We start from the raw sequence: 17,236 nt of genomic DNA on the forward strand, positions 1-17,236 counted from the left end.
AATCGCCGCAGGGTCCGCCCGACCCTCGTGCCACCGCACAAAGTACTCCAGACCCGGTGAGAGCCGGATGGGATCGTCTTGGAGCTTTTGTTCCCGCTGGAGGGGATGTCGGAAGTCCATGGGAAGCGGAGGTAAGGGTGTGGAGGGAGTGACGAGGCCGGACGGGAGGGGGAGGAGGGAGAAGTGGGAGGCGACAGATTCGGCCGTTGATGAGCGCGACATTTGGGCGGCCATGGGTGGGATCTGGAGGGTGGAGGGGAGGGGCCGAGAGAAGTTGAGCGGGCCCGATTGGCCCAGCGAGACGTTCAGCTCGGTAGGTGATGTTGGCGAGGTGGGTAGGAAAGGGATGTCCAGTATTTTCTCCGAGAAGGCGTCGTCATTGAACGGGTACGTCGAGGTGATCACGAGGGATGACTTCTTCCTTGCCGGACTGGTCAAAGGGGATGCCTTGTGCCCGAACGAGCTCTCGCTGCTCGCGGCCGAGACCCTCCTCTCCGTAAGCACACCCTGGTCCGCCGAGAACCGTGCCCGCTGCGGTGATAATCCGGTGTCGGCGAAACTGACGCGCCGAGTACGGGAGGGCGTACGGGTATACGAGGACTCCTCGTCGTAATTGGAAGGATCAAAGCTGGTGGGTTGCCGCCTGGGACTGATGGGTGATGATGATGAAGGAGATGAAGGCCCCGCCGCATCGTACAGCGATGACCGCGCAGGATTGAGGGGGCTGAACGGTCCGCTCGCTTTCCGGTGTGCGGCGAAGCCACCGTACGCGGCCGGTAAGGTAGGCATGGTCGGCAATTTCGAGCCGGCGTATCCTTCCGACCAGGTGAAAGTGGGAAGAACGATCCCCGGCGCCAGGCCGGCGGATGTCTCGTATCCCGCCCCGAAGCCCTTGGGTGATTCCTCGTCCCCACCCTCCGACTTGCGCCCGTAGTACAGCCCAGGACCGAGCTTGGCGCTTCCAGCCGAATGGATCGAGTCGGACCGCCTCTCTTCTCGCGGTATTGATCCCGACCGCCTCGCCGCTGTCGTCGCCTCGCTCCCCCGCCTAGTTCCCGCGCCGGTACCCGTTGTGCTCAGCCCCCCGCCCTCGCCGAATGTCGCCCAACTCATTGTGCTCATCATCCTGCTCCGCTGGCGAGGTCGCGCAGCGCGTTCTTCGAGATACGTCTGCCAGTCCCCGTCGGTCGTCGATGGATCGGTAGGGAGAGCGGACTGTGTAGATAGCGAGGGCGCAGCGCGTTTGGTGACATGGACATGGAGGGTGATGGTAAGGGACGAAGGCAGGTCTTGTAGTGTCGATAGGAGAAGAGGTTGGATCCAGTTGAGATGGACTGAGAATGTCAGCAGGGTCTCTTCGCTCAGTCGGAGAAAGCAGAAGCTAACTCACGCTTGGACTTGACCATCCATATCACGTTGGCATGCCGACAAGCTGTCTTCCCAGCCTTCGCGTCCGCAGCGATCTGGAGCAAGTGCGCAACAGCGAACGAGATACCTGAGCCGCCTATAAAGTCAGCTTAGCACAAGATTCACTTCGGGTGCGTTGGAAACTTACCAGCAAAGATGACCACCCCGTCCACACCCCTCAAGCACCCCGACCCGCCATAAGGACCCTCCACCCTCCCCTGCACACTCCCCGTGTTCCCCTCCTTGACCGCCGCCTTCATCCGCCCCGTCATCCCGTCCCTCACCCGGATCACAAAGCTGACCTCCCCATCCCCTGGTATACCCGCAGCGGTGAACGGGTGGGTCTCCCAAGGCAGTCGAGACAGGGTAGGGAGGAGGACATAGAAGTGTTGTCCTGCCTTCCAGGTTGTTCGGGTGGGGAGGGTGAGCTTGATGGTGGAAGGGGTGAGGAGGGTGATTGTTCCGGTAGAAGCGAGTGGGGTCGAGGCGGAGAAGAGGGAGAGGGTGGGGAGGAAGAGACGCGCGATGCGGAGAAGGCGATCTGCAGCCCATAGTGCAATTCCAGGCTGAAAAGTCAGCTGGACCGCGACGTAGAGTGGACTCCGCGCGAGAGACTTACATAGATCCAGATATCGACAGCGGACCAGTGCATGATCACACCTGCCAGAAAGAGCGCGGCAAAGCAAATATGCGCAACAAGGAAGAATTCGTAGATCCGCCGGCGGACCCATCTCATCGACACGATGTACATGAGCGACAGCGCGAGGATACTGGTCATTCCCTGTTTGGTCAGCTTGGTTCAATGCCACAGGGGGACTGAGGAGGGAAGCTTACCCAGGTGGTCAGACTCGTCTTAAACTGTACGAGCGATACACCGCCGAGGAGAAACAGATATCCCACGACATGGAGCCAGGAGCAGAGCAGGCAGACCCGTCCAGCGGCTCGATGGAGAAAGTTGAGTTTTTCGTATGAGAGACCGGTGAGCACTGGAGTGTCAGCTAGACCGCCCAAGGGCGTCAAGTGGAGAGCTTACAAGAGATGAAGTTGTTCTTGCCAGCAAGAGCGATGATGAGAGGTATTTGCGCAATGGCCATCCATCCCGTTTGGATCGACAGGGCTTCGGTATCCCACTCAGCTAATATCGTCAGCTTCGTCCAATAGCTGCGATAGTGGGCAGACTCACTGCCATGCAGGGAGAGTACCAGCACTCCGACAGTATATGCTATCGACCACCCAACGTCCGTCGTAGCTATTGTCCTCGCCTTCCTCTTGACCAGTTTGATCCCAGGAACAGGCAGGTCAGCGAGGACGACGTGTTTCGTCCACACTGTTCCCGTCGCCCGTATTAGTCTCCATCCCCGCCCACTCGCTCGCTCTGAATCTCCGCCTCCTTCAAGTATCGAGAGATCCTTCTCCACATCGTGATCCGTATCGTCCGTCGACCCCGTCGAGACTCGCCGAGCACTGGGAGCTAGCGGATTTGATGGCGATGATGGTCGTGGGAGGGGAACACGACGTGTTGCGAGCCGGGCGAGGAGAACTGAGGCGATGTTGAGGATAGTGAGAAGACCGAGGATGGTCGAGGTGGTGTACCAGTACAGCAGACCTGCTGCTATTGGTCCTGACATGTCGGTGCTGGTGTGCGCGGAGGGGGAGAGAGAGAGGGAGAGAAAAGCTTCGTGAGAGCCAGCTCAGCCAGCGTCGTAAGTAGTTCGTCAAATATAGTAAGAGATAATAAACACGAACAATAGCTCCACTTCAACACTTCAATCTCATCATCATCATCCACTTCGCACTTTGCCCGAGCCCCGAGGCTTTCGTCCAAAAACGCCAGTGACGGCCTGGGTCGATCAATCCAGGGCATGTTCAGCAGTCTATATTTTCCGAAAAGCAAGGAATGGACCGAAACCAACGCCATGTCGACGTGGTGTGGAAGCATACCTCTTCCTTGCGGTGTGAAGCATGTTGAGGACGGACGAACACGGTAAGAACGACCCGAGCGCGCGCAACAACGAACGGTCAGTTGCTTCTTCCGGCGGAGCCGAGACATGCCGCGCCGTGCCGATCGAGAAAGTTTATTTTGGCGCGCCTATCATCCCGAGGTTCGGTCGGATTAGGCGTGTGTCTTTCGCGTGCTAAAGGTGCGCCGGTCCCCTGCCGGCATAGGCACAGCTTGGTTAAGGAGGATCAGCCGCGGACGCGCAGGCTGAGAGCAAGCTGAGAGGAAGGTGCAGCGAGAGCCCATCGTAGCATCGTCCATCACAGCTACCGTGCACAACACAGATCAGCCGGACAAGGGCTGTCCCTACCGCAGCGGTCAGAGCTTGCGACCAGATAGAACCGCGTCTTCGGCTTCTGCACGACAACAGCCAGCATCGCTACGACGCGACCGACGACGACGTTTACGACCTCTTCACGCAGTCCGTCGTCACCAGTGGCCGTGACAACTGCGTTCAACTTTCCTTCTCCCTATCCAACTCAACCAACATCTACAACATCTATAACGCACCTTTTCACGCCAAACGGAGCTCGGACGACCCCCGGACCCAATACGACCACTTTAAGCAATCTGAAACGCTTCTCCCCCTCGACACCACGGCCACGACCCCCGCCTCCCCCTCATTTCCAGGTGCATGTTTCGGTGTCTGGCAATCTCGGTGTGATGATGGCCAACATCTCCTCCGAGCCTTCTTCTGAACATCGCGGTCCAAATCTCGGATTCGGCGGTAATACAGGCGGATCGCTATCGACCTCTCGACCACTGGCCGATCGACCGCCTATCCTCTCGTTCCCCACCCTCCACCTCGGATCGTTTACTGCACTTTCGCCGGACTCGTTTCCCTCCCCACCTCCGTCGGCGCGTCCGTCGAATACGAGCACGCTTACTAGTCCGGAACGGCCAGGCGAGGCCTGGCCCCGTTCGCCAGAAGGGTACCAGGGATCGGCGGCTCCGACACGGCAAGGGTCAAGAGACGGGTCAGGCGGGTTGAAGTTGCCTGTGGCGCAGAGAAGGGACTCGAAGGAATCGGATACGACTCCGCCACCATCGGCGTCGTTGTATCCTGCGAGGAGCAGGGAGTCATCCAAGGGGTCAATAAGGAGCAGAGGTCATCTTCCACCTCCCTTACCTCCACCAACGACCAGTCTTCCCCCTCTACCGTCTATCTCGCCCATCTCACCCCTCGGCTCCAATTTCGCGTCGTCCACTGCCCCATTGCATATACAGCGACCGGCTTCGCCCATGTCGGCCACTGCCCAGCCTGTGGCATTCTCGGCAGGTTCACCTCGGGGTCTCGCACCGACTATCGCTTCGAGCAGACCCGTCGGTGCACCATTGGCCATCAATATCCCCTCTCCTTCGCAATTTGTGGACCCGGAAAAATCTAGCGGAGCGGTCCTGAAGAGCTCGCCGGGGATACCGAGGCGGCGGACACTGGTCGAGGGAAAGAAAGAACAGGGATCAGAGGCGCGGATGTCAGGTGTACTGGGAGCAGTGGAGACGTCGTCGAGGGATCAGGGGTCGCCTGAGCCCCGGCTGTCCGAACTGCGGGCTAGCGATAGCCATGCTCCGTCCTCGCCCACCACGCACAAGCTGGAGAAGAAAGCGTCCACCAATAATCTCCGGGAATCGCCTGCTTCTCCTTCGGCCAAGCGCACCCTGCCTCGGCCGCCCGTATCGGACCGGCCGTCCTTCGATACCTCGGCTCGTGCGGGTCCGTCCGCTCCTCCCCAACCACCCGCGATCACCCCTCGGTCCGTATCGAAGCAATCCCTCTCCCAAACTCCGCTATCCAACTTCCAGCAACAACCACAACCCTCTCATCCCCAGCACCAGCAACAGCCGCAACAACAAAATCTCCAAGCACAGCAGCACCGTCCCACCAACTCTGCCTCTGCCCTCCCGATCATCGCCGGTCTGGCCGATGCGGGACCGTACCCCTCCTCCCGCCCCAACTCTATCAAGGGTCAACAAGGCACGCTTGGTCGCGGATCCATACCCCGTCCGCCGCCGCAAGAGGAAATCTGCCTCGAGTGCATGATGCGCGATAGGGACCTGGCGGATGTCACTGTCATAGGTGACGATGCGTGGGAACGGGCGAGCAATGACGCGTGGGAGGACGCGAAGCGGAGGGAAGGCGAGCTGTTGCGCACCCTGGGGTCTGTCGAGGGTGCGTCAGAGGAGGATGGAGGCGAGCCATCTCCGCCCTCTACGGCTACGTATTCTGCGGAGGACCGGGAACAGGAGCAAGCAACTACGGAAGTGCGTAAGCGGCGCGAGGCGCGCTGGAAGAGAGGGCAGGAGATGGATCAGAAGGTCCTCAGGGAGATCGGGTGGAGGGGGTTCAAGTGGGAAGAGGGGTCTTCTGGAGAGGGGATGCCCAGAAACTTTAGGGGGACCAAGGGTGGGAGATTGACTGAAGAGGGTATCAAGGCCGTCATGACCAAGGTGAGCTATTCCTTTCCCTGACGACTGGACGAAGCTGATCCCAGTTCCCCTCGGCTTCGGCACATCGGTACAACTGGCTCCAGGGCTATCTCCGAAATCAGTACATGCTCACGGTGGACATTGCGGCGGAGGCGAAACGGCTGGGATTCTTCCCTACACCGGTCGAAGTCGTCTACTCGTCCTCTACGTCTCACGAGGCGTTCATGCCCGGCCTGAAAGCGACCGGATCCCGCACATCCTCGCTCGCATGGGACGGCACTCAACCGATCAGGCAATCGATGGAACAATCGCAGCCGCCGATGCGAAACCCCAGCTTCCCCTCTTCTCCCGCTACTATGCCTCCCTCCCTCGTCCGTCCCAGTCCCTCATCACCTGCCGACCTCGCCATGGCCGCTCGCGCACCTCGCACGATTCCCGTCGTCCGACCCACTACCCATTTCATACCCGACCGCGAACCCAATCCCAACTCCGCTGCTGCAGCCGCCGCATCCGCGCGTCAAAAGCTCAATATCCAGACCAGCAACAATGGATCGCTCATGCCTTCTCCTGTACCGGGGATGGGAATGGGCATGGGGCCGAGAGATCGATACGGTAATTCGCCGGACTTGGACGATGGGCAATGGCCGCCTATCTCGCCTGCCGAGAGCGGGATGCGGCCATTCTCGTTTGCTGTACGCGCAGGGGCGGTGGATCGGGGGAGTGATGGAGGACATGGAGGAAGGAGGAGTATTTTCGGGAGATGGGGTGGGAGCGTGACGAGTTTCTTCGGTGGAAGTCAGGGTGGAAGTGGGAGTATGATGGATATGCAGTAAGTCCTTTTCTCCGGACTTGGAAATGAAGCTGATGGTCTAGCCTCGGACTGGACAGCGATCGCCGAAACCAAGCATCGAGCCAATACGTCCACGCCCAGCCTCGGGCGGTATCGCTCGCGAGCCCTACCCGGCCTGCCTTCTTCGGCCGGGACTCGCGGAGTTCTTCTACCGATAATCGCGTCCCTCAAGCGGAGCAGCGAGGCGGACGCTCCACGTCGACATCGCGCCTCTCGCAGGTATTGCGGACGGAGGATGAGCCTGCGCAAGCTCGACAAGAGACGCCGAAGAAGGATAAGGGGCTGAGGGGGTTGTTGAAGAAGATGAAGCCAAAGTCGAGGAAGAGCCTCAATGGGTCTGGAGCAGGCGGTAGGGATATGGCTGCCTCGTCGATGCCTTATCGGCCGCAGCAGCAGTACTCGGAGTACCAGTCACAGCCCCAGCAGCAGCAACAGCAGCAATACAGGCAAGCGGAACACCCATCTTCACAACTCCAACCACCTCCCTCCCTCAACTACCTCGTCGGCGGCGGCGATCGGCAGCACAATCGCAACCGGTCCGGATCCAGCTCATCCATGGTCGACTCACAAGATCCGGCTGGTCGGCCAAACTCTACCGTCCTCCCTGGCCCTGGCGTTGGTAATGGTGGGATGCGATCCGTCTCTGCTCCTTTCGCGGGAAGCAGCTCGGGCGGAAGTCCAAACAACAGCCCCACCAGCTCCCGCTTCGATAAATACGGGAACCCCACCAATGGCTCAGGCGGGGTCCGGAGAAGCTCTTACGCGAGCCTCTCGAATCGCCCGGGAAGCGGATATGAGGCGGAGCTGGCGCGAGAGTCTATCGTTGAGGTGCTTTCTGGGCAGGGGCAGCGGGAGATGGGCGGGAACGGGAGCTACGCTCCTTCGTCCCGCCTCAGCGAGGGGTATGATCGTCCCCCTTCAGCTGGACCCAATGGGTACGCCCAATCTGGATATCGGCCTACCAACAAGACAAACTCCTCCCTCTCTGCTTCGTCAGTCGTCGTGACACCGCCTCCCCCATCGCAGCAGCAGCAGCAGCTGTATGTCAATACCGGCCCCTCGGGAGCTTACTTTGCGCAACAGCAGCACGGGCGGGCAAATCACGCTAAAACGCCGTCGGACCAGCTCAGTCCAGACCGGTTCAAAAATCTTCCGCCTCTTCCTCCTCCGGGCGGCGACGACGCCCCTCCCAACCACCAGCAACAGCAGCAGCAGCAATACTCTGGTCTTCCTACGCCCCGTCAGCAATCTCGGCCAGGGGATCAACAGCATGTCCCTCGCGCATCATTCGATCCCGCCCCGTCCAGCCAGAGGGGTTACGACCACCATCCCTCCCCTCGGCTCGCACAGAGCATGTACGCCCAGCCTACCGGTGCGGCCTCTGTAGGGAGCCTCGGGAGCTTTGCGAGGGGTTACGCCCCGGCCAGTCAGTATTCCCAGGGCGAGGCGTATGGGGGCATGCAGCAGGGCGGTCGGTACGAGCAGCACAATGGCGGAGGGCAGAAGGGGCAGCAGTGGGGATATGGGCAGCAGGGGGAATGGGACGGGAATGAGAATGTGGTGGATCTGGGTGGGAATGAGGGTCAGGGGAAGGGGACGATGGGAAGACGGGGGTTGAAGGGGTTGTTTGGGAAAGCGGGGAGGTTGGCTTAGGTGCTTTTTATATAGCTCGTAGTCAGTAGCAAGGGTGTAGGTGCTTGACGTACGTAGGTAGAAGATGTTCTAGACGGACTCTGAGAGCGGCATCGCTGGTAAGCTGGTACCGATATGACCAATTCCAAGACTGATTGTGCATGCCGTCGCGAATACACCTGAAGTGACACCGACACCGATCCCCTATGCTCTCCCTTCCTGCCCCTTCCCTTCTCTCATCTCCTTCCCCACAACTCATCTCTAGGCCTTGCCCGCATCCTGCATCGCCTTCAACATCAACGCACCAATCTGCGCCGGGCTCTGCGCAATCACCGCACCCGCCTTCTCGAGCGCGCGGACCTTGTCGCTCGCCGCGCCCTTGCCTCCGCTGATGATGGCACCCGCGTGGCCCATCCGCCTGCCCGGAGGCGCCGTCCGGCCCGCAATGAACGCGACGACGGGCTTCTTGTTGGGCCCGACATTGTACTGCTCGAGATACTCGGCGGCGTCTTCCTCCATCGATCCACCTATTTCGCCGATGAGGACGATACCCTCGGTGCGCGGGTCGGCGAGGAGGACCTTGACGACGTCAATGTGCTGCGTTCCGGGGAAGGGGTCACCTCCGATTCCGACGGTGAGGGACTGGCCGAGGCCGACGAGGGTGGTTTGGCTATAGCATGAGCTTAGATCCTCATGCAGGAAGATTAGAAAGCTCACTTGACAGCCTCATATGTCAGGGTTCCTGACCTAGAAACGACACCTACAACGTCAGCATGCCACCCCCGTACTCTCCCGTTCACATCCCCACTCACCGATCTTGCCCTGCTTGAAGATGTGTCCCGGCATGATGCCCATCTTGCACCCCTCGCTGATGATCCCCGGACAGTTGCCGCCAATCATCCGACTCTTGCTCTGGCTCTTGAGCGCATTCATCACCCTGATCTGGTCCCGCTGCGGGATCCCCTCCGTGATGGTCACAATGAGCTTGATCTCCGCCTCGATAGCCTCAATGATGGCGTCCGCGGCACCTGCGGGAGGCACGTAGATGACGGATGCGTCAGGCTGGGCTTCGCGCACGGCGTCGCGGACGGTACCGAAGACGGGGAGGCCGAGGTGGGATTGGCCGGCTTTCTGCGGGTATGAGCGAGAGCTCATGTAAGAAGGCAAGCAAGGCATACCTTTGGGTTGGTACCTCCGATCATGCGGGTTCCGTAGTCAATAGCCTGTTGTGCGTGGAAGGTTCCCTTGAGGTGTTAGCAGCGGTTCCAAGGAGGGGAGGTATGGGCGAACGAACAGTCTTTCCGGTGAAACCCTGAACGAGCACTTTTGTGTCCTTGTCTAAGGAATGTCAGCTTCTGGAGCACGGGATCGTCTGCTCGGTACGACTGACTGATGAGGATGTTTTTGATGCTGTCTTCATAGCCGGCCCGCACTGTGGTGGAAGTCGCGAACCCCCGAGCCTGGGTCGAGCGGGCAGCGGAACGGAGCGAGTTGGAGAACACTGGAGAAGTCAGCTTTTCACCAACGCATTTCGGCTCATCTCAGCTCACTAGTAGCTGCTGTAGAGGTAGATTGGTGTGTAGGCGAGGTATGTATAGGTCGAAAAGGGAGGTAGCTTGCTTGCTTTGACGGAGAGAGGAGAGAGAGCGGCCGTGAGCGGGTTTCTTCGGTCGTACCGGACATCGCCGCCAACAGCTACCAACTGCTGCAACCGGTCCACGTGGCTGCAGCCAGAGGGAGCCCCGCGTTGACATTTGGCTCGACGCGCTGGACGCGTTCAACGACGACGACGAGCGAGAGGTCATACAACGACATCAAGCTTCAAAATCACTGATCAGGGCTGCTATACTCAAACTCACGCGCAGGAAAGCCATAACAACGTGAGCCAGAACGTTCAATGTCCATGTCAAAGAGAGTGGAAGCTGACATCGGCCAGATCCTCTCTGATCTTCACTCTCTCCTCCCCTGATCCTGTGACCCGGCGCTCAGTGCAATGTACGGCGACCTCGCTCTCCAGCTCGTAACAGCCTCCCATCGCTCCACACTCTCCACCACCCCTCAACTTCCATTACCCAAATACGCCCTCCCCCTCATCCTCTCCATCTGCCTCGAATGTCGTCAGCTCGGCACCTCCATCCAGACCGCCGCAGAAGCCCACGGCCCCGTCTCGCTCTCGCAGGACCGGTCCCTCGTATGCAACCTCACAGTTCAGCATCTATCGGCCCGGCGGAATAAGCGGTGTCTCCTCGCATACCTTCAAACGCGAGTAGGGGGTATCAAAGAACGGTGGTGGGATGCCGGCGGGGGATTGGCGTACCTCCTCACTGCGCCAGCTACGACGGCGGCGGGGAATGGGACGGGGGAGGGAACGGCGAGCGGGATGGAGACGGAGGTGCCGGATCTGAGGTCGGCGTTGTCGCCACAGGAGATGGACTTTCTGAAGGGGTACAACAATCTTTTGTTGGACTACAAGCAGGAGTTTCTGGACGTGCTGGATCTCACGGCGGGGATCGATCGGCCGCCGGGAGAGTTGATGGTGGATGTGAGGGTGGTGAGGGATGCGGGGGAGGTGGTATTGGAGGGAGGGGAAAGGGTGGACTTTAGGAAGGGGGAGAGGTTTAGGCTTGAACGGAGTGGGGTGGAGAGGTTGATCGTGCAGGGGTTCTTGGAGGAGGTGTAGACGGGTCGGGAACAGAGGCATATCTGAGGACAATGATATTACCTAGGCTAGGAGACTCTCGGGTGCATGTATATAGTCATCCAGAAGCTGGATTTTGGGGTCCGTCCTTCTTCCATCCTGTCCGTGATCCTCACCGGAGATCATCCCTGCCTCATGCAGACCTTATTCCAACTCCCCGCCTCCATCCACAGACCGTGCTCTTGGTTTTGGCTCCGCTAGGCTCATCACGGCCTGCACCAGATTCCCCTTTGATGCCTTCAACGCCTCCTCCGCTGTTTGCTTCGTACAGCTCATTTGCGAGATCTGCCAGTCAGCTATCGGCTCCATAACCCGCTATAAATCAAGAACATTGATGGCTATGCACAACCACTAGTGGTAGTACAGGCGGGCAAGATATACTGACAAGATAGTCCACATCTGACGACTTTACCTCTGCTCCGTTCGGTTTCGACACCTCTAGCGACTCCAATGCTTTTTGCGCCTTGATCCCTTCTTCCCGCTGTATCCTCCGCTTCTCAATTTCCATCACTGCGTTCTCCATCTTGTCTGCGTATGGTCAGCTACTTCTGCTCCTCTTCGAAGACACAGGACTCTCAAGCTAACTTTTGATGTAGGTTCCTCCGTCCCCGAACTACCACTCATCAGCTTTTCGTCCCAATGCAGACGACGCTGAACTCACCTCTACTACGACTTCGCCTTGCGGTATTCTTCCTGTTGAGCTTGATGCCATTTCGATTGTGATAAGTATAACAACAACACCAACCTTGCTCCCTTTCGCTATCGCTGTGAAGCTGTAGGCAGTAGAGCTTAGAGTGCGGGGTAGGGAATGCGGGGTAACGTTCAAGCTGGTGTTTCTGGTCTTTATCCGAGCCTCCCTCCACCTTGGCCATCACCACCACAGCGACAGACAGCAACAGCGAGCTTCTCACACTGGACTCTCTATAGCAGCTTCGAGCATACCCAAGGAGGCGCACACCCATCATGCCCGGCCTTAACTTGGCCGCCCTTATCCTGCTCGTCGTCACACTCACGCAAATCGTGTCGTGGGTCGGCAAGTCCGTCCTGCAAGAGCTGGTAAGTCCACCTCTATCACCTGGTCCGAATAGTCCGGTGTCTTGTAAATACAGCCAGAGCTGACTATTCTCTAGGCGTTCTCGGCCTACTCTCGGGTCTTGTTATCCTCCCCGGCATCGAAGCAGCGCACGCTGCGGAAACAGGTACTGGCGGACAAAGCAGCCCTGTCCAAGACGTCGAGCCAGGATGAGTTTGCCAAATGGGCCAAATTGAGGCGGAAGCTGGACAAGGGATTAGCGGATCTTGAGGCTGTCAGTGAGTGCCAATCTCACGTACTATCGCAGGACGTGTAAGCTGACGGTCCAGATACCCAGATCACATCTGCCAAATCATCCTTTTCGCTCCGCTTCAACTCGCTCTTATGGTTCATCACGACCGGGTCCCAGCTGTTTCTGGTATGGTGGTATCGCCGTCAACCGGTCTTCTATCTCCCTTCTGGCTGGGCACCTGGGATTGTTGGCTGGATGTTGAGCTTCCCGAGCGCACCGAAAGGTCAGCTGGCGCGTTCACCGATACTGACGTATGATGAGCTGACGGTGTCAGGCTCGGTCAGTTCTGCGGCATGGGCAGCGGTATGTAAGCGCGTACTTCTGACCGCGGAGGAGGTGGTGAAGGATCTTTTGATACCAGGTCCTGCAGCACCAGGTGAGCTACAATCTTCACAAGCGTTGCAATCGATGCGTAAGCTGACAGCATAGCTATGGTTCCACCATTTGCTGCCCAGCCAGGAGGAGCACCCGCCGAGAAGGCAAGACCATCCGCAACGATACATACCATAGAGTCTGAGAATCTAGACTGATAGGGCATCATGCAGAGATGAGCGGATACCAACGTGTTTCGATTCAGCAGAACGACCGAAGAGCAAGATATACATCCAGATCAATATGGCCTGAATCGCTTTGCCCGCTTCATCTCCTCGACCTTCTTCTTGTCCTCCTCGAATTTGGATCTGAGATCGACCAGTTCTGAGCATCAGCTCTGAGTCTTGCCTCGGACGCTTCCCCTGCAGCTCAGAAGAGGCACTTACCCTGCTTCTTCCTGTCCATCTTTTGGAACTTGTAAAAGTCCTGTAACTCTGCCGTTCCCAGCCCACCACTCTTCTTCCCCGCCTTGCCTGCAAACCCAGCCTTCCCAAATCCTTTGCCTGCGATCCCCACACTTCCCACGTTCCGTCCCATCCTATCTGCGATCCCACCCGTCCTCGAGTGGTTCCCGCTCCGCACGACCACCGTGAACCCGTCTTCATCCAACAAGGCGCCCGCACCGGCCTGTTTCGCGCGCGACGAGAGGAGCAGGGAATGGAGGTGGTCGAAGCGCGCCATGGAGGAGTCGGAGAATGCCTTGACCGCCGAGAGAGCTGGACGGAGGGCCGAGTGGCGCGCGAGGTAGTAGGGGAGACCTGAGGGATTGGCAGTCGACTCGGAAGAAGGGGAGAAGGGGATTGAGGAGCCAGAGTAGGACATGACGCGCGAGACGCAGATGGGTTCGAGGTAGATGATGTGAGCGGTCCGGAGACCGGAGGGACCGTATGTGTCCGACCTGGGGTTGAGGGGAGGCAGGGCAGTCACTTCCGGTACAGACTTGGGAAGCTTGTTCAGCCGTCTCCGTTTGCGAGATGGGAGTGTCGGGTCACCGAGAAACTTTGGGTCCGAGCTGGGTACGACCTCGCCGTCCGCCCCTACCGTTTCCCATCCACCGCCATCTCCCTCTCCCTCTGCGCTAGCTTCATCATCCGAATCTTCCACGTCCATCCCCCGTAGTGCCCTCTCCAGGACATCCCCCTCGCTCTGCCCGCCCATCACTACCCGCTCTACGACGCCCCACTTGCCAAACACACCCCTGAGTCTGCGCTCCGACATGTCCACCGGAAGATTTGCGACGAATACCGTCCGGTCGCTGGGGAAATCGCCCTCCGCATCTTCACTCGATGACGATGGCTTGGAGGTGTGCGGTCGAGCGTAGATGTGGTGCGTTATGGTGGTGACTGGCTTGGAGGAGGATGAGGGGATGGGGAGGGGGCAAGGGATCGATAGTGGGATAGGGAGGAAGGACGAGTACAGCTTGACGCTGCTCGAGGGACCTGCCACAGGGGTCTGAGAAGCTTTCGATGGGCGTGCTGGCTTCTCAGCAAGCTTTGCGCTTGACTTCGCCTGCTTGGGCATGCTGTATGCTCGTGTGGTACCTTGAGATGAAGTATGCGATATCGTGTCCACCGAGCGTTACAAAGCTGCGCGGACTGCAAAAGTTTAATTGGAGCGCAGATCAAAGTCACGTGCCCATCTGATACGTTGACGCCGTCACGAGATCCAGCCGCGCGGCGCCCTGCCGTACCCACCCTAACTACTGATACAGTGTACGTTGTACGATCGCTCCCGAATCTGGCCGAGATCTGAAAGTCCGCTGCCAGCCTGCTGCCGGACACGAGTCGCTGACGAAAGGGCCCGGCACAGCGAATCCACTTCAAAGCCGGGGTCTCTTCTGCCAGCAATCCCTCTCCCTGGGTTCTCATCTACTCGACGATTACTCGCTGCGTCCCCCATACAACGCTACCAATCACCATCTCACCGCTCGCAGTCGCAATTTCAGCTCGCTCCTACAATCTCTCGCACAGCGCGATCGAAGCCCTTGATGATGATAGATTTCACCTCGAGACGAGATTGGATCCAGGCCCTGATCATTGGCGCGCCAATGATCGCTGCTGTGGGCATCTTCTGGCCAATCCAGGGCGCGGTGACTAGGTTGCAGGCGGACTTCGCACCGAGAACGACAACTGACTGCTTGTGAGTATAGCTCTTCGGCTTCGTCGGATCAGCCAACTGAGCCTTCCCACAAAGTCGAGGATTGGAGCGGAGGCAAACAGCCTTGCTCGCAGCTTAGTATGGATGCCGTGTCTACAGACAGCCTCCTCACAGACGGTAAGGCTGATCTTCAGGAATTCACGTTCTTCCGGGGTGTGGAACATGCTGAAGAGAGTCCGACGAGTTGAGGGCTGGAGCGGACTATTCAAGGGTACGTCCAGAGTAGATTGTCCCAAAAGTGTCTCATGCTGATGATGATATCAGGCGCCTATGTCACCCTCGCCGTTATAGGTGCCACCGTAATCTCTCCTCGCTTGGACACGACCAAAGAGCTATGGGCGCCCGGTGTCTTTCAGTGCGTGCTTGCTTTTGATCATCGATCGTCATGACAAGCCTGATCACTGACATTTATAGGATAGCCAAACAGGCCGCATGCACCACTTTCCTACTCACGCTTCTCTATCTGCCTTCGAACATCATACTAGTCCGGTGAGGTCTTCTCCCCATGCACCATGACGCTGGAATCGTCAGATCCACTGACATCGCCTCAGGTCCATCATCACGCCATTCCGTTTACCTTACAATCCGGTGCGCGCTCTACGGATCTTACTTTCGGACCGGGAGTTCACTGCGCCTTACACGCTATACTGTACTCCGAGCGTTCTCATGGTCAACATCCTGCAGAATATCCCCTTCGCGTTCATCGCCCGGTCCTCTGGCATACCGGTCGGCCTCGACATCATGAGCCAGCCCCGGGACATGGACGCGCGCCGCATCGCCATCTGTCTTCTATTGCAGGTCGGAATCGCGATCATTCTGACGCCACTTGATGTTCTCGGAGTGAGGCTGTCAGCACAACCGAATGCGCACGGAACAGACAAGGCACACTCCAGAGACCGCGGGACGAAAGATTCTCATCTCTCTCCCGCAGGAGACGTCCTGCCCGACAATAGCGGCGAAGGCATTCTCGCGCAGAGGCCACGGGGCGAGCCGTACATGGGAATGGTGGATTGTGCCCGCAAGATGATTAGAGAGGAAGGGATAGGTAGCCTATACAAAGGCTGGTGGTGGGTATTGATGGGTGGCGTGGTCAAGATGATGTAGGGTCTGCAATTGCACACCGCGGCGAATGCACAGTCATCACTCTCAACCTTGACGACCCATCGCGGACAGACGCCGTACACAGCAACATCAAATCTGGAGTATATCGCTGGAGGTAGCCTGCTGAAAGCGAGAGAACGATCAATATGGCGTTGGCCGACCATCTAATGGTTTCCCCTTGTTCTTCTTGAGCTTGTCCAGCTCCTTGGCTTTTCGTGCCGAGACGTTCGATGTCGCAATCCCGCCATACTTGTCGTCTTTGACTTTCATTAGGCGAATTGGCCTTTGCCCGACGTATTTGCCTATATTGTCAGCTTGAGCCGTATAGATCGAGTTTGGACAGGTATGGTGATGTGTACGAAACATACCGTCCATCTCCTTCCACGCTCTCAGGAAATCTTCTGGGTCTTTGAAGGCGATAAAGGCATATTTGGCCTATGATGTCAGCTCATCACCTTCAAATGAACAAGCCCTGGCTGTCATAATCTGAGGGAGCTCACTTTGAGACTCAGCCTATCTCTGATGACCTTGCTCTTGCAATATGTCGGATAGGCGTTGAAGGCATTATCCAGCGTCCGCTCATTCACGTCATTCGAGACATCGCCCACAAACAGCCTGTACCACTCTATCGCGTCAGCTGTAGTCCCTCTGCCAGGTGTCGCATTCCCATCAGCCAAGGAGAGGAATTATCACTCACTTGGATCCCAATCCACCAGCGTCGTATCCTCCCAGACCTTCCCACCTCCTTTCCGAATAACAGTCTCCCTCTTCCCACTGGCCACCTTCTTGGGCTTGGGCGCAGTCCCGCTGCCCTCCGCACCCAGCGCGCTCGGATCGTACATCCCTGCTTGGGTCATATCCAATCCCGCGACCGCGGCGGGGTCATACCCCGACCCAGAAGCCGTAGGGGCGGGCGTGCCGTGAAACTTGCCGGTGTTGGGGTCGAATCCAGTGACGGCGAGGACTTGGTCGGTTGTGTAGCCCTGTTGGGCGTAGTAGGTTGCCCACTGATAAGATTAGCTATCGTTCTGGGGTGCGATTGAGAGGGACGGGCTTACGGCTTTGGCATGCTCCTCGGCTGAGTATTCGGCGGACATGGCGGATGGAGAATGGGGACGGCGGTATAGGGCTGTGTTGTGCTGTTTCTGGTCGCTACAAGTGATTCTTTTCAGTGCGATATTTCGGCGACGCTGGCTGTCCTGCTCTTTTTCCAGACAGGACTGGGCGTGTATAATATATAGAAGGTGTAATGAGGAAAGCAAAGGAGC

The 17,236-nt window shown here is 58.2% G+C and overlaps 8 protein-coding genes across 8 annotated transcripts; 3 read left to right on the plus strand and 5 right to left on the minus strand.

Moving 5' to 3' along the window:
- Window positions 1-1,379: 1,379 nt before the first annotated feature.
- On the minus strand, window positions 1,380-2,555 carry MKK02DRAFT_7981 (uncharacterized protein; the record flags this gene model as incomplete). The annotated part of the gene is made up of 5 exons (XM_053093699.1): window positions 1,380-1,504; window positions 1,556-1,973; window positions 2,027-2,188; window positions 2,272-2,393; window positions 2,441-2,555. Coding segments are annotated over 5 exons (942 nt in total), but the record flags the coding sequence as incomplete, so codon positions are not given.
- A 1,517-nt stretch (window positions 2,556-4,072) lies between these two features.
- MKK02DRAFT_43567 (uncharacterized protein) lies at window positions 4,073-8,336 on the plus strand (the record flags this gene model as incomplete). Its single annotated transcript, XM_053092496.1, has 4 exons — window positions 4,073-5,668; window positions 5,720-5,854; window positions 5,899-6,662; window positions 6,707-8,336. 4 exons carry the CDS (start codon window positions 4,073-4,075, stop codon window positions 8,334-8,336), a joined length of 4,125 nt encoding a protein of 1,374 aa, XP_052947418.1.
- A 240-nt stretch (window positions 8,337-8,576) lies between these two features.
- On the minus strand, window positions 8,577-10,244 carry MKK02DRAFT_36504 (succinyl-CoA synthetase-like protein; the record flags this gene model as incomplete). Its single annotated transcript, XM_053089437.1, has 7 exons — window positions 8,577-8,985; window positions 9,033-9,075; window positions 9,128-9,446; window positions 9,494-9,559; window positions 9,610-9,653; window positions 9,706-9,816; window positions 10,175-10,244. 7 exons carry the CDS (start codon window positions 10,242-10,244, stop codon window positions 8,577-8,579), a joined length of 1,062 nt encoding a protein of 353 aa, XP_052947419.1.
- Window positions 10,245-10,308: 64 nt separating this feature from the next.
- Window positions 10,309-10,995, plus strand: MKK02DRAFT_23881 (uncharacterized protein; the record flags this gene model as incomplete). Its single annotated transcript, XM_053086800.1, has 1 exon — window positions 10,309-10,995. The coding sequence occupies one exon, from the start codon at window positions 10,309-10,311 to the stop codon at window positions 10,993-10,995; it is 687 nt and encodes a 228-aa protein (XP_052947420.1).
- A 162-nt stretch (window positions 10,996-11,157) lies between these two features.
- Window positions 11,158-11,725, minus strand: MKK02DRAFT_43570 (uncharacterized protein; the record flags this gene model as incomplete). Its single annotated transcript, XM_053092497.1, has 4 exons — window positions 11,158-11,298; window positions 11,399-11,541; window positions 11,599-11,626; window positions 11,675-11,725. The coding sequence occupies 4 exons, from the start codon at window positions 11,723-11,725 to the stop codon at window positions 11,158-11,160; spliced, it is 363 nt and encodes a 120-aa protein (XP_052947421.1).
- A 251-nt stretch (window positions 11,726-11,976) lies between these two features.
- Window positions 11,977-12,868, plus strand: MKK02DRAFT_43571 (protein GET1; the record flags this gene model as incomplete). Its single annotated transcript, XM_053092498.1, has 5 exons — window positions 11,977-12,069; window positions 12,144-12,324; window positions 12,376-12,561; window positions 12,613-12,714; window positions 12,768-12,868. The coding sequence occupies 5 exons, from the start codon at window positions 11,977-11,979 to the stop codon at window positions 12,866-12,868; spliced, it is 663 nt and encodes a 220-aa protein (XP_052947422.1).
- Window positions 12,869-12,948: 80 nt separating this feature from the next.
- MKK02DRAFT_9751 (ribosomal RNA-processing protein 7-domain-containing protein) lies at window positions 12,949-14,132 on the minus strand (the record flags this gene model as incomplete). The annotated part of the gene is made up of 2 exons (XM_053093715.1): window positions 12,949-13,034; window positions 13,097-14,132. Coding segments are annotated over 2 exons (1,122 nt in total), but the record flags the coding sequence as incomplete, so codon positions are not given.
- Window positions 14,133-16,109: 1,977 nt separating this feature from the next.
- Window positions 16,110-17,065, minus strand: MKK02DRAFT_32441 (uncharacterized protein; the record flags this gene model as incomplete). The annotated part of the gene is made up of 5 exons (XM_053088502.1): window positions 16,110-16,270; window positions 16,337-16,403; window positions 16,469-16,593; window positions 16,666-16,975; window positions 17,027-17,065. 5 exons carry the CDS (start codon window positions 17,063-17,065, stop codon window positions 16,110-16,112), a joined length of 702 nt encoding a protein of 233 aa, XP_052947424.1.
- Window positions 17,066-17,236: the final 171 nt, after the last annotated feature.

The sequence above is a fragment of the Dioszegia hungarica genome (assembly GCF_025882075.1).
Source record: "Dioszegia hungarica strain PDD-24b-2 chromosome Unknown MKK02contig_7, whole genome shotgun sequence".
In the NCBI taxonomy this organism is placed as follows: Eukaryota; Fungi; Basidiomycota; class Tremellomycetes; order Tremellales; family Bulleribasidiaceae; genus Dioszegia; species Dioszegia hungarica.